This window comes from Sapajus apella, unplaced genomic scaffold, assembly GCF_009761245.1.
Source record: "Sapajus apella isolate SASKATOON/1434 unplaced genomic scaffold, GSC_monkey_1.0 scaffold51, whole genome shotgun sequence".
NCBI classification, from domain to species: domain Eukaryota; kingdom Metazoa; phylum Chordata; class Mammalia; order Primates; family Cebidae; genus Sapajus; species Sapajus apella.
In genome coordinates, this window is record NW_022436991.1 from 16,132,707 (window position 1) to 16,147,446 (window position 14,740).

Below are 14,740 nucleotides of genomic sequence, written 5' to 3' on the forward strand. Positions count from 1 at the left end.
TGAAGCATTTCTTAATTCTCAAAAAGCTGGCAAAGAAAAAGATGGTACAAAAAGAAAATCTTTGTCTGACAGTGAATCTGATGACAGCAAATCAAAGAAGAAAAGAGATGCTGTAAGTATACAATATTGCCCAGCAGCTTGTCCTTTTGTAAAAGGTTGATGGCTTGATTGATTGATTTTGTTGCCCAGGCTGGAGTGCAGTGGCACAATCTTGGCTCACTGCATCCTCTGCCTCCCGGGTTCAAGCAATTTTCCTACCTTGGCCTCCAGAGTAGCTGGGATTACAGACACCTGCCACCACACCGACTAATTTTTGTATTTTTAGTAGAGGCTTTCACCATGTTGGCCAGGCTGGTCACAAACTTCTGACCTCAGGCGATCTGCCCACCTCAGCCTCCCAAAGTGCTGGGATTACAGGGTTAGGGTTGGGTTGAGCCCAGTCCCCCATGGTGTTCTTCACATCTGGAGGAATTAGCCTCACTCCAGGCCCAGCTCTGTTGCTCAAGGCATCTGTCTCCGCAGAGGTCAGAGGTCTGTAGCCCTGCCCCCTTTACCCCCATCCTGCCCCACCCTGCAGGTCAACTTGTCTCCAACTCTGTTTTGGTCACACCAGAAGCTGATATCTTGGGAATCCCAGGAATTTGGGAGGCAGTGGGCTTTGGTTCAAGTCTTGCCTTTGTTCATCTTTTTTTTTTTTTTTTTTCCTTGAGATGGAATCTCACTCTGTCGCTCAGGCTGGAGTGCAGTGGCTAAATTTTTTTTTGCATTTTAGTAGAGACAGGGTTTCACCATGTTGGCCAGGATGATCTCCATCTCCTGACTCATGATCTGACCGTCTAGGTCTCCTAAAGTGTGGGGATTACAGGCGTGAGCCACCACACCCAGCTGACAGTGGCATTTAAATAGAGACCTTTGGGCTCGGTGGAGTAACTCACGCCTGTAATCCCAGCACTTTGGGAGAACGAGGCGGGCGGATCACCTGAGGTCAGGAGTTTGAGATAAGCCTGACCAACATGAGGAAACCCTGTCTCTACTAAAAATACAAAAATTAGCCGGGCATGGTGGCATGTGCCTGTAATCCCAGATACTTGGGAGGCTGAGACAGGAGAATCACTGGAAGCCAGGAGGTGGAGGTTGCAGTGAGCCGAGATTGAGCCATTGCACTCCAGCCTAAGCAACAGGAGTCAAACTTCATCTAAAAAAAAAAAAAAAAAAAAATAGAGACCCTTTAAAAAGGTGAGAGAATAGGGCCGGTCAAGGTGGCTCACGCCTGTAATCCCAACACTTTAAGAGGCCAAGGCAGACGGGTCACCTGAGGTCGGGAGTTTGAGACCAGCCTGACCAACATGGAGAAACCTGTCTCTACTAAAAATACAAAAAAATCTCTGGACTTGGTGGCGTATGCCTGTAATCCCAGCTACTCAGGAGGCTGAGGCAGGAGAATTGCTTAAACCTGGGAGGCGGAGATTGCGGTGAGCCGAGATCTTGCCCTTGCACTCCAGACTGGGCAACAAAAGGGAAAATCCACCTCAAAAAAAAAAAAAAAAAAAAAAGTGGGAGAGTAGAAAAAATAAATACATAAATAGAGACCTGAAGGATGAATAGAGACCTGAAGGATGAATAGAGACCTGAAGGATGACTAGTGAACTAGCTGGAGAAGTGAGATGAGGGTGGGAAGGGGTATGTGAAGCAGAAGGAACAGGGTAGAAGGCAATCATGCAAGCCCCAATTAAATTAGTGAGGATAGAGGAGACAGCCAGTCCTCTAGGGAGGGATTTCCTGACTGATAAAGCCTGAGCAGCAAGGAGCCTCCTGTCCCACCTTGGGCAAATCTCTGCCAAGCTGGAACTTCACACTACACTGGCCAGCCATTGACTTTCCTGATAGAAAAACTACACCCACCAAGTCCTCGCTGGGGCTGGTGCGCCAAACACAGAAGCCAGAGAGAAGGGGAGGGGGCTGTCTCGGGGACAGAAGTGAGCAGGTTTTCCAGCGGAGGAGGAAGGTTGAGAAGAGGGGTATGGCTGCTGGCTCACGCCTGTAATCCCAACACTTAGGTAGGCCAAGGTGGAAGGAACACTTGAGCCCGGGAGTTCAAGACCAGCGGGGAACATAGCGAGAACCTCATCTGAACAAAAAATAATTACAGTTTAAAAATTAGCTGGGTGTCGTGGCGCGTGCCTGAAGTCCCAGGTATTCGCAAGGCTGAGGCAGGAGGATCACTTGAGCCCAGGAGGTCGAGGCTGCAGAGAACTATGATCCTGCAGCGAACTATGATCACTCCAGCCCAGGCGACAGAGCAAGACCTTAAAACACACAAACAAACAAAAAACGGCAGAGATGAGAAGCAGTCCCTTTTGCATAGGCAGTTATGTTTAGTCAGAGGCCTCCAAGACTGACTGGAAATCAGGTAGGCGATGAGCCTGGACAGCTGTGAAGCGCCTGCAACTCCCCGTTGCGGAATTCGTGTTTGCAGGACTTCAGTCGAATGGAGACTGAGCGCCCCCTGGGAGCAGTGCTCGGTAATAAGACCCCTATGAGAAGGGGCGGGGCGGGGCGGGGCGGGGCGGGGGAGGGTGTGGCTCAAGCTGGGAGGAGCCTGCCCGTCAATTTTCCTCTCACGGGAGCTAACTGCGTCGTGTATTATGGATTCCTGGGCTCCCAGAACTGCTGGGCAGGAAAGGACCTAGGAAGGGGATCTACCACAAAGTGCCCCGTGCCAGAGTTGGGCAGTTTGGTGGCAAGAACACTGTCTTGTTTAACGCTCCCAACTGTGCTTCGAGGTGGGGTTCATTATCCCTATTGTGCCCATTTTGCAGATGAGAAAAAGCAGTTTGGTGGCTTCCTGGAGCAGAGCGGGGCGGGAATTCTCTCTGACCCCAGGTCCGTAAGACACTGATTCCCGGAGGTCTGGGGAGCAGGCATCGAGGAGGAGGCGCTCAGGCTTTCTAGAAGACAAGAGAGTGAATGTATCTCCGCGAGAACCACGCCCCCCTGGTCGCGAGGAGATTGATGGATTCCTGCTGCCTTCCTTTAAGAGCCCTCCCCTGAAACACGAAGTCTTCGCTGCCTTCCTTTAAGAGCCCTTCCCTGAAACACGAAGTCCTCGTCCCATGGGGAGGCGGACATTCTTTATTCTCGGATCGCCCGACGTCTTTCTCCCCAGCCCGCACTGATGCCCACTGGTGACATAAATCCTCCTTCTCCACTCGCGAGTGAAAGCTTGGGACTACACTTCCCGCCAGGCTGTTCAGAAGCGGGCTGCGGGGAGAGGAGGAAAGAGTCCTTCCGTTTCCGTCGGCTCGCAATTTGGCGTGTCCGCCGAGATTCACATTTCAACAGCAACGTCCTTTCTCTGGTGAGCTCGGCAGGGAACTACATTTCCTAGCAGGTACCGACGCAGAGGTCAAAGGGCGAGGCCGCCATCTTTACCGTAGTCCTCTTCCCCCATTTCCGCAAGGAAGAGGCTGGGCACCTGGACTACACATCCCGTGCCGCCGTCGCCCCAGCCTTGCAGCCGCCATCTTTGCCAGTGGCCCCGCCCCATCCCCTTCCATTGTCTCGACTGGAGATAATAGACGAGAGCCGGGAGACTGCAACTCCCGTCAGGCCGTGCGCCGCCGGCAGGGGGATTTCAAGACCACAAGCAGGCGAGGTGCCCAAGGTGGTGGAAAGCAGAGACCGGGAGAGGCTAGGTGGCCTGCCATCTTTACGGTAGTCTCCTCGTCCTCCTGGTTCCGCCATTCTTAAGCAACACTAGAAGGCTAGAAAACTACTAATCCCATCGCACCTCGTAAGATCGACTACTAGTCAGGTGTATGCCCCTCTTCCGCCATCTTGCTTGTAGTCCTCGTTCCTTTTCACCTTTCCATTGTTCCTGACGAGTAGAAATGGCAGCGGGAAGGCAGCAGATGGACTGCGACTCCCGTCAGGTACCACACACGCGGAGGGTTGTGGACAGGAGGGCGTGTGAGTGCCTGGGAAGGAGGTCGGGTCGGGGGAGAAGGCCATCTTGTTTGTAGTCATCGTTCCCGCTCCTTCTCGATGTTCTGCAACTGGGAGCCTCGGGGCAGCGGGACTCTAACTCCCGGCATCCTCAGCTCCCGGCTGGGCACGCCCTCCGCCATCTTGTTTGTAGTTCCCGCTGCCCCCAGCATCCCGTTATTCCCCCCGTAGCAACAGTGGCTGCAGGACTACAACTCCCGTCGAGCCCTGTGCGCGTTCGTCCTGGAAAGTGGAGGTGGTGGAGGAAGGAGGGGGCAGGGGGCGGGGTTCCTTTGGGAGAAGGAGGGAGTGAGGAGGAGGAGGGAAGGAGGAGGGAGGGGAGGGGGAAAGAGAGGAGGAAGGAGGAAGGAGCTGAGGAGGGATGAGAGAGGCGGCCAGGGCCCCGGGCCGTAGCAGCGCGGGGCCGGGGGACCAGGGGGGCTGAGACACCCCAACTGCCCCCTTCCCCTTTCCCTCTCCCCCTCTATCCTTTCCTTCCACCCTCCCGCTTGAGGAGGGGGATTTATTCAAATTTTATTTAAATCCCTATCTCCAGAGGGTCGCGCGCTGGGGGGAGGGGGAGAGGGCGGGGGTGCGCGCGGGCTGGGGGGGCGGGGCCGGAGCAGCTTCTTTCACCCCCCCCCGCGCTCGCCCAGTAGCCGTAGGGCAGGGGGTCGCAGTTCAGAGGAGGGCCCAGGGGAGGGGGGCAGGTTACAGCGACCCCCCCCTCCCCGGGAACCGGCGGTGGGCGGGGCTTGAACCCCGGAAACGGTGGGGGGCCCAGGCCTGGCCCTGGACCCGTGGGCAGTGGGGTCCGGGAAGGGGCCAGTTGAAGGGCCGGGGGCGCTGGGGAGAGGCGGGGCGGGGTGGGGGGAGGGGAGCTGGGACTCGGACCCGGGACTGATTGGGCCCCGGGCAGAAGCTGAGCACCCTGCGCCCAAGGAGCCCCCGTTGGCCTGGGGGGGCTGAGGGACTGAGCCCCCCAGAGCAGGACCTCCCCCTGGAAGGGCCGCGCCGCAGCCCGTGGGAGGGCCTCGCCCCCGGCGCTCCCCATCTCCACTCGCTGCCGTCCCGGCCTCCGCCGGAGGGAGGGGCCGAGCGCCCTCGGGGGGCCGTGGACCCCGGCGTTCTGAGCGTTCCGCGCCCCGCGCCGCCCGGCCCCCCCGCCGCCGATGGCCGCCGACCCGCCGGGAGCTGCCGAGAAGGGAGAGATGGCTCCCGGGACACGTGTGAGGTGGGTTCATGCGGCTCCTCCTCACCCCCAGACCTGGGCAGCGCCCACTCCCATTCATCCTCAGCCCGGCCTCTCTGTACCTTCCCCGCCCCCAGCCTCACCCTCTCTCTGCTCCAAACTCATCTCCAGCCCTCCTTCCTGTGACCTCTCCACCCTGGGGAACTGGCCCTCCTTCCTAGATCCTGCTTCCCCTTGAAAGCCCCCACCCTCACCTGCAGTCGCCGCCCTACGGGCCCCTCCCCCGGAGCGCTGGAGGGCCCCTTACCCCCATGGATGGGTCTGGAATTCCCTGGAAAGGGGGAATCTGGGGTAAGACTCTGGGAAGAGACCCTCCAGGCTTCCAATTCCACATGGATCTTGGAGGATCTGCTTTTCATGGGAGGGGGAACCCAAGGGATTCTAAATGATTAGAGATGAAAGCAGCCCGGGAAGCTGGGGAGTCTAGGACTGAGCCCATCCTGAGTTCTGGGGAGATGTCAGGCTGGATTCTAGAATCCCAAGGAATCTGGGAGATTGCCCAGGTGGACCTGAGGGATCCAAGAGGAGGAGGAGGATGTCCTGGAGGAGGAGCCCTGTAGGGAACAAGAGGGGCTGAGATCTTGGGCTGAGAAAGGTCTCATCTGAAGACGAATCACCGGAGCTGTCAGAGCCCTGGGGAGTTAGTGGGGAGAGGAGATCGTTAGGGACTGGGGGGCAAGGATTTCGCTGGATCTGGTGAGGATAACTGGGTTGAGGGCAAGAGAGATTGGATGACTGCTATGGATGAAAAGGCGGTGGGGAGTGAGGGGGAGAAAAGTATGGAGATTCCGTCTAGGAATCTGTGTGTATCTGGGAGGTGAATCTGGGCAGTTTACCCCACTGAGGTTGGGGAGAGCCTGGGGTATTTTACACTTGGATAACAGGGGAAGAGTTGGGACTTCTCCAAGCTAACACCACGGACAAGGAGCGCCTGGCCTTTCCAAGGAGCTCCAGTGTGGGGATGGCAGAGGAGAGAGCCTTGGTGTCCCTTCCTGCTCCCGGGGCTGGGGAAGGGACCCTGAGGAGGCGGTAGAGGAGCGAGGCCAGGAAGCAGTTCTTAGGCTCCTCTTGAGCTGCTGCAGGGAGACAGGTCTTAAGTAGAGAATTGGCCCCCAGATACAAAGGAGGGGATGACCTCCTTGTCCCCCTGGGGGAGAAGGCAGGCCCTAGTTGCCTATGAGTGGAGGGAGCTGCCAGAAGTCTCCCAGGCCAGGGCCCCAGTGGGCCCATCTGACCCTGCCACCATCCACCCACAGCCCTCGGCGTTGCTGACGCCCCCAATGTCGTCGAGCAGCCGGGGGCCGGGGGCCGGAGCGCGCCGACGCCGAACCCGCTGCCGCCGCTGCCGCGCCTGTGTGCGAACTGAGTGCGGGGATTGCCACTTCTGCCGAGACATGAAGAAGTTCGGGGGGCCCGGGCGCATGAAGCAGTCGTGCCTGCTCCGCCAGTGCACTGCCGTGAGTTCTGCCCCCACCTCTGGGCTCTGCCCACCCTTCCCGATGCATCCCAGCCTGTGCTGTGGAGTGGCTGGCTGTTCACTTGTTCATGTCCTCCCTTCATTCACTAGTTTGTGTCAATGTTGATTTTTGTCCTCAGCTCCAAGCTGGGGGCAGTGTCCAGGTGTGAAGAATGATCTGACCCAGTCCCCACTTTCAGGCTTTTCCCAGCTCTCAGAGTCACACCCCACAGAATGCCCAGCCCCTCCTCTACCGCTCCCCAAAGGTCTTTGTGCAGGAGGGGACCCATCCCCAGAGCTGGCCCCCTTTGAACAGGTCTTGCCCTTCTCTGGCCTTTTCCTCACCCAGGGTGGTCTTGGATTTGAGGCTATACTCGCCCTTTATGTGACCTTGAGTAAATCACATTGAATGAACTTCAGGTTCCTTTTCTCTAAAATGTTTCCTTTGCTGAGTTGTAAAGAGTAAACGATGTCATGGATGCTAGTGTGTCTACCACAAGGCCCAGCACACAGTAGGGACCAGGGAAGCATGGGTTTCCGCCCTGCCTTCCTCATCCTTTGAGCGTCCCTGGGCTCCAGCACAGCCCCTCCCTAGCAGCCACGCGGAGCCAGCTGCATCCTGCATCCCCCTCCCCACTCTGCCACCTTCCTTTCTTCCTCCTGCTGCTCTTTCCTGGTTGGTCTCTTCACCCCTTAGCCCCTCACTTATTTTCCTTTATCCCCCAACTCCTTGCCTCACTTTTCCTTCCTTGATCCTGCCTCATCCCTGAGATGACTCAGTCTTACCGCTGTCCTCCCTGAAGTCGCACTATCTGAGGCTGCCCCCGCTTCCCCAGGACTGGTGGCTTCCCTAGTGTTCCCAGGGGGTCTTGCCAAAACCGGGTTCATTGTGAGATTCAGAGCAACTCTTGGGCTGCCCATGGAGCGACCTCAGTATCACCCCAATCTGTTTTGTGTTTTCTGCATCCTCTTGAGTGTTACTGTCCCCCTCCCCAAAGCCAGCTGCAGTTTCAGGGTCACACTGGCCCTGGGTCCAGCTTTAACAGTCACAGGTGATAACAGCTACACATCAGTGCCTCTCATGTATTATCTCGCTCTCCCAAGAGTCCTGCGAGGGAAAGATTCTTGGCCCCATTCTGTAGATGCAGAAATGGAGATTTAAGGAGGTTAAATTGGTTGCTCGAGGTCACACTCCCAAAAGAAGCGGACTCCAGATCAGACCCAGCTTGGCCTGTGGGTGCTGCACCTCATCCAGTAGCTGGCCAGGGTCCCTAGAAGGAAGGGTCTTTCCCCTGTTGCTAGCTTTCAGGGTCCCTGATGTGCCGTCTCCCCCAACAGCCTGTGCTCCCACACACAGCTGTGTGCCTCTTGTGTGGGGAGGCTGGGAAGGAGGACACGGTGGAGGGAGAGGAAGAGAAATTTGGTTTGAGCCTCATGGAGTGTACAATCTGCAACGAGATCGTCCACCCCGGCTGCCTGAAGGTGATGGATGGCCCTGGGACTCTGGTGTCTGGGGTGGGGCAGATTGTCAGGGAGCGGGTGGGGGGCACCTTGGTTCTGGGCTTCCTGGCGCCCCCCCACCCCCCTACTCACTGCACTCTTGCCTACAGATGGGAAAGGCTGAGGGTGTCATCAATGCAGAGATCCCCAACTGCTGGGAGTGTCCTCGCTGCACCCAGGAAGGCCGCACCAGCAAGGTAGGGGCTGGGCTGGGCTTGGGCTGAGCTCCAGGCAGGCGAGGTGGGGTGGGGGTGGGGGTGGGTGGTGGTATCAGGGAGCTGTGCAGGTCCTCATCCCCAGCTTCTGTCCCCCAGGATTCAGGTGAGGGGCCAGGCCGCCGCAGGGCCGACAACGGCGAGGAAGGCGCTAGCCTGGGGAGTGGATGGAAGCTGACGGAGGAGCCGCCGCTTCCACCGCCCCCGCCCAGGCGCAAGGGCCCCCTGCCTGCCGGGCCCCCAGCAGAGGACTTGCCTGGGCCCCCCAAACGAAAGGAAAGGGAGGCAGGGAATGAGCCCCCCACCCCAAGGAAAAAGGTGAGCCGCAGAGCATGCTCACTAGGCCTGGCCTGAGGGATTTTGGGAGCTGTAGTCCTGGCCAGTTCTGGGGGGGGGGGGTGTGCGTGGGCCTAGGAGCACGCTCCATGGGTTCCCCAAGGGCTATTGGGAAATGTAGTTCAGGAATTGGGTGGGGGAGGATAGAGCATGCTTAATGTGGAGGAGCGGGACAGGTGAGGGGAGCTGGCACCGCAGGAAGCTTTGGGAGCCCTGGGTGGGTTAGGCAGGCAGGAGAGAGCATGCTCAGATCGTTGCTGCATGGGAGGAGGGAGGGGCTGGAGAGGGCCTGAGGGGAGGAAAGAGAGATGGAGCATGCTCAGTGGGCCAGGACGCTGGGTGCAAGGTGAGCATGCTCAGAGTTATCCCTGGGATGGGGGCTTCTGGGATTTGTAGTCTAAGAAGAGAGCATGGACCTTAGATTTCTGGGCCCTGAGGGCCTAATGGGGTCTCTCCCTTCCCCCATATTTCCCTCTCACCCTGGTAGGTGAAAGGAGGCCGAGAGAGGCACCTGAAGAAGGTGGGTGGAGACGCCTGCCTCCTCCGAGGATCGGACCCAGGCGGCCCGGGCCTGCTGCCCCCCAGGGTTCTGAATCCAAGCCAGGCTTTCTCGTCCTGCCACCCTGGGCTCCCTCCCGAGAACTGGGAGGTGTGCCGGGGACCTCCTCCCTCCCCTTTCCACCTTCCTCTGCCCCACCTTCCACCCTGCAGCCTGAGACCTGTCCCTTCCTGCTCACCTTGTTCTGCCCCAGCTCCACTTGGCCACGGTGGGCGTCCGGACCCCTGGGATGAGTTGGTGGGAGGGTGGGTTGGATCCGGGCCACAGGAGCCCCTGACCTCCCAAAAACCCTTAGGGCCCATCTGACCTACTTGCCTCATCTTTCCAAGCCTTATAGGGGAGGGAACTGAGTTCAAATTTCTGTTCCACCATTTAGTCTTTGTATGGTCCTGCCACCCTGAGCCTCAGTTTCCTCATCCATGAAGTGGACATGCTGCTGTCTGCCTTGCCCCCTTATCCCACAGAGCTGTATAACTCTAATGAGGCTCTGAAAGGCAGTGAGCTTTGTAAGCCATAAAGTTTACCTAGATTCAAGGGAAGTAAGGCCCAGAAAGGTTTGAAGACTTGTCCAAGGTCACATAGTAAAGCCAGAATTGAGATATTACTTGGCACGGACACTCAACACAGGAGTCTGCCCTACTGGGTCGAAATCCTGCCCCTGCTGTTTGTGAGTTTGTAACCTTGGACAAGTCACATTGTGCCTTTAAGCCTCGGTTTCCTCATATCTGAAAAGAGTGATCCAGGCCACCACTGCGTTAGAATACTGTGAGGACGGCCGGGCACGGTGGCTCACGCCTGTAATCCCAGCACTTTGGGAGGCCGAGGCGCGTGGATCACGAGGTCAAGAGATCGAGACCATCCTGGTCAACATGGTGAAACCCCGTCTCTACCAAAAATACAAAAAAATTAGCTGGGCATGGTGGTGCGTGCCTGTAATCCCAGCTACTCAGGAGACTGAGGCAGGAGAATTGCCTGAACCCAGGAGGCGGAGGTTGCGGTGAGCCGAGATCGCGCCATTGCACTCCAGCCTGGGTAACATGAGTGAAACTCCATCTCAAAAAAAAAAAAAGAATACTGTGAGGACGGAATGGGTCGGCTGGCATGGGGTGCTGCACGTGGGGCCAGACAGTCACTGTTACCCTCAGTTGTTGGACAGATGCCTGGTCCAGCTGGGCTGCATCGTAGATGATGAAGCAGGGGCTCCCCACAGCCATCTAGAGTTAAGGGCGAGCCAGGACTCAAAGCAGGGTCTCTCACTTCTTCATTCCTTACTGCTTTTGGAACTGCCTAAGCCATGCAAACCAATAAAGGCTAGAAATTATTTGAATTAGCATCCTTCTGTTACAGATAAGGAAACTGAGGCCCAGGGCCTGGTTGTGACTTTAGCAAGGTCTCCCACAGTCCGGAGCAGAGCCAGGGCTGGAACTCAGGACTATCCCTCGGGCCTTTCATCCCCTGGTGACTCCGTGGGGCAGGGGGGTGGGAAAATGCGTCCCAGGCCCTAGAATAGCATCAACCCTCTCTCCCTGCAGAAACCAAAGCCGCCTTTGGCCTCTGCAGAGGGCCCAGCAGTGCCATCCCCATCCCCGCAGAGGGAGAAACTAGAGCGTTTCAAGCGCATGTGCCAGCTGCTGGAACGGGTGCCTGACACATCCTCTTCCTCCTCGGACTCAGACTCCGACTCTGACTCTTCAGGCACATCGCTGAGTGAGGACGAAGCCCCTGGCGAGGCCCGAAATGGGCGACGGCCGGCCCGGGGCAGCTCTGGCGAGAAGGAGAACCGCGGGGGGCGGCGGGCTGTGCGTCCTGGCAGCGGGGGGCCCCTGCTCAGCTGGCCCCTGGGCCCTGCGCCACCACCCCGGCCTCCACAGCTGGAGCGGCACGTGGTGCGGCCCCCACCTCGAAGCCCTGAGCCTGACACACTCCCCTTGGCTGCTGGATCCGACCACCCCCTGCCCCGGGCTGCCTGGCTTCGCGTCTTCCAGCACCTCGGGCCCCGGGAGCTGTGCGTCTGCATGCGAGTCTGCCGGACTTGGAGCCGCTGGTGAGTGTTCTGGACAGGCCCAAGTTCCGTCGCCAGCAGGCTTCCCACTTGCTGGGTGACCCGTGGTAGGTCTCTGGCCCTCTCTGGGCCTGGCTTTTGTATTGGGTATACTTCTCCAGTGTGCACAGATTACAGGCCTCCTCCCGTGTTTACTGTGCGCAGGCTGCTCTGCACTTAACAGGCTTATTTAATCCTCCAGACAACTTTTGAGGTAGAGGCTGTGGTCCCCTTTTTCAAATGAATTTGGGACCTGAGGTCATGTGGAAAGGAAGTGGTGATAAAACCAGGCATTTGAGCCTAGGCCCTCTGGCTCCGGTGCCTTTCCTCCTAATAATGGTGATTATTTACTGAGTGTCTAGTGTGTGCCAGCCACAGCACTGAGTGCCATAATGCATTGTCACTTCTCGTACTGCCGCTGTCTGAAGACAGCCTCACGATTGGTTCCATTCACGTAGAGGTCCGTGTGTCAGGCCAACCCTGCTGTCAAAAGCCAGGCGTGAACCTCCTAACTCTGCTCCTGGCGTCCTTCTGCCCTGGAGCCACCACTAATGCTCTCTGCCCATCCCCCAGCCCCCTAGCCTCGTTCAGAAATGTTGGTCATCCTCCCTAGCCTCTTGTCTTCCTCTCTGATCTCGCCTCCAAGAAAATTCCTTCTTCTCCCTATCAAACTCCCACAGTCCTCTGTTCCCCTCATAGAGTGCGCAGAGGCCTTCAGAGTGTTGACAAGCCTTCATTCATTTACTTACTTCGTATTCCCGTCAGTTGCTGGGGTGGGAGCAGATAACTGTGTCTGTTTTATCTTCATGTCCCTAGCATAGGACAAAGGGCAGTGTAAGTGCTCAAGAAATGTTGCAGTAAACGGGGATATCAGGCTCTTTCCCAGGGACTCGCTGTGGCGGGGACCAGATGTCCTGTTGAACACTGCACCAAGGTTAGCTGATTTGACCCTCATAATGGCAGCCCTGTGAGGAAAAGGGGACACCTGAAGTTACAGTACAAGTTCATGGCCGAACTCAAGTGCTAGTCTTCTTTTGGGACAAGGTCTGGGCCACTGATGCCTTCTGGTCCCTGCAGAGATTGTGCAGACAAAAGTACCAGAGTGTGGGCTCTGGAGGCAAATTGCCTGTGATAGAATCTCTTATTTAGATGGAGTCTCACTCTGTGGCCCAGGCTGTGCAGTGGCTCGATCTTGGCTCACTGCAACCTCTGCTTCTTAGGTTCAAGCAGGTCCCCTGCCTCAGCCTCCTGAGTAACTGATCAAAACACCTGACTTTTTTTTGTTTTGTATTTTTAGTAGAGACAGGGTATCACCATGTTGGCCAGGTTGGTCTTGAACTCCTGACCTCAAGTGATCTGCCCACCTCAGCCTTCCAAAGTACTGGGATTACAGACATGAGCCACCGACATGGTTACAGCTGATGAGCTGTAAACTATGAGGCCAGTCACTTAACGACCTGTGCCTCAGTTTCTTCAGCTGTAACACCAGAGAATCAATGCTCTTGCATAGTGTTTTTTTAAGCTAATATACACAAAGAACTCAAAGAACTAAGCACAATACCTGGGAAATAGGAACTACTGTGAGAGAGAACCTTCACTGTAGCCAGTATTTACTTAGTTGCAAACAGTTACTGAAAGCACAGCCTGTTAGGCCTCAGAAAACAGATCTGTGCCCTTGAAGAGCCCACAGTTAAGCTGCAACATAGAAGCAGATAGTTACAGAAGTTGCAAAGGATGACACTGCCTCAAGTATTAATCAAAGAAATGTTTCCAGTACTAATCAAAGAAATGTTTGCTGAGGCCCCTTCAAGGCCAGCTCTGTGCTTGGAGCGTGGGAGCCAAAACTGAAAGGGACCTGATTTCTGCTTCAAGGGGAGATGCATGGCCTGAAGCAGACGAAGTGAGAGGCGGGGGCTCCCAGTGTGGGCCCTGGAGTCTGCGTCCTTGGGTTTCACTGACTGTGCAGCGGTGTATGGAGAGCGATACCTCTCGAGACCCTAGTTTTCTCATCTGTGGTTATGAATACTCACCTTATGTGGATTAAGTGAATCGATTCCTGTAAAGCCCACAGCACAGTGCCTGCAGGGCACTGGACACTCAGTCAGATGACACGTCTCAATGAAAAGGACGAGAGTGGGGCAGAGCAGGGGCCTGTAGAACTTTTTTTTTTTTTTTTTTTTAAATGGAGTCTCGCTCTGTTGCACAGGCTGGCGTGCAGTGGCATGATCTCGGCTCACTGCAATCCGTGCCTCCCAGATTCAAGCGATTCTCCTGTCTCAGCCTCCCAAGTAGCTGGGACTACAGATGCCCGCCACCATGCCCAGCTAATTTTTATATTTTTAGTAGAGATGGGGTTTCATCTGATATTGAACTCCTGACCCCAGTTTATCCACCTGCCTTGGCCTCCCAAAGTGCTTGGATTACAGGTGTGAGCCACCTTGCCAGGACTTTTTTTTTTTTTAAGACAGAGTCTCTCTCTCTCTCCTTGTTGCCCAGGTTGGAGTGCAGTGGGGCAATCATAGCTCATTGCAACCTCAACCTCCTGGACTCAAGCAATCCTCCTGCCTCAGCCTCCCGAGTAGCTGGGATTGCAGGCATATGCCACTGTGCCTGGCCAATTTTTAAAACTTTTTTTGCAGAAATGGGTCTCGCTGTTACCCAGGCTGATCTTGAACTTCTGGCCTCAAATGATCCTTCCACCTTGGCCTCCTAAAGTGTTGGGATTACAGGTGTGAGCCCCTGTGCCCAGCCAAGAACTTTTTAAGAAGTGGAATGGCTCCGACCAGTTGTGATGGCTTACCCTCGTAATCCCAGCACTTTGGGAGGCCAAGGTGGGCGGATCACTTGAGGTCAGGAGTTTGACAGCAGCCTGGCCAACATGGTAAGACCCTGTCTCTACTAGAAATACAAAAAAATTAGTCGGGCATGGTGGCACGTGTTTATAGTTCCAGCTACTCAGGCGCCTGAGAAGAGGAGTTGCTTGAACCTGGGAGGAGGAGGCTACAGTGAGCTGAGATTGCATCACTGCACTCCAGCCTGGGCAACAAGAGCAAAACTACATCTCAAAATAAAAAACAAAAAAAAAGTGGGGCCGGGCGCGGTGGCTCAAGCCTGTAATCCCAGCACTTTGGGAGGCCGAGGCGGGTGGATCACGAGGTCAAGAGATCGAGACCATCCTGGTCAACATGGTGAAACCCCGTCTCTACTACAAATACAAAAATTCAGCTGGGCATGGTGGCGTGTGCCTGTAATCCCAGCTACTCAGGAGGCTGAGGCAGGAGAATTGCCTGAACCCAGGAGGCGGAGGTTGCGGTGAGCCGAGATCACGCCATTGCACTCCAGCCTGGGTAACAAGAGTGAAACTCTGTCTCAAAAAAAAAAAAAAAAAAAAAAAAAG

At 56.2% G+C, this 14,740-nt stretch overlaps 1 protein-coding gene across 3 annotated transcripts in view; it reads left to right on the top strand.

Annotated features, from left to right (window-relative positions):
• The first annotated feature begins 3,058 nt into the window (after positions 1-3,058).
• FBXL19 (F-box and leucine rich repeat protein 19) overlaps positions 3,059-14,740 on the top strand; it is a 25,368-nt gene continuing 13,686 nt past the window's right edge. Inside the window, exons 1-7 of one of the 3 annotated variants that reach the window (XM_032243258.1) lie at positions 3,059-3,932; positions 6,531-6,693; positions 8,031-8,174; positions 8,303-8,389; positions 8,507-8,725; positions 9,231-9,392; positions 10,835-11,346. In XM_032243258.1, coding sequence (XP_032099149.1) covers positions 6,631-6,693; positions 8,031-8,174; positions 8,303-8,389; positions 8,507-8,725; positions 9,231-9,392; positions 10,835-11,346 — 1,187 coding nt within the window. In that variant the 5' untranslated portion in view covers positions 3,059-3,932; positions 6,531-6,630. Of the gene's footprint in view, positions 3,933-4,307; positions 5,219-6,492; positions 6,694-8,030; positions 8,175-8,302; positions 8,390-8,506; positions 8,726-9,230; positions 9,393-10,834; positions 11,347-14,740 lie in introns of those variants that run through there. The other 2 variants (XM_032243259.1, XM_032243257.1) reach the window with 2 other exon arrangements.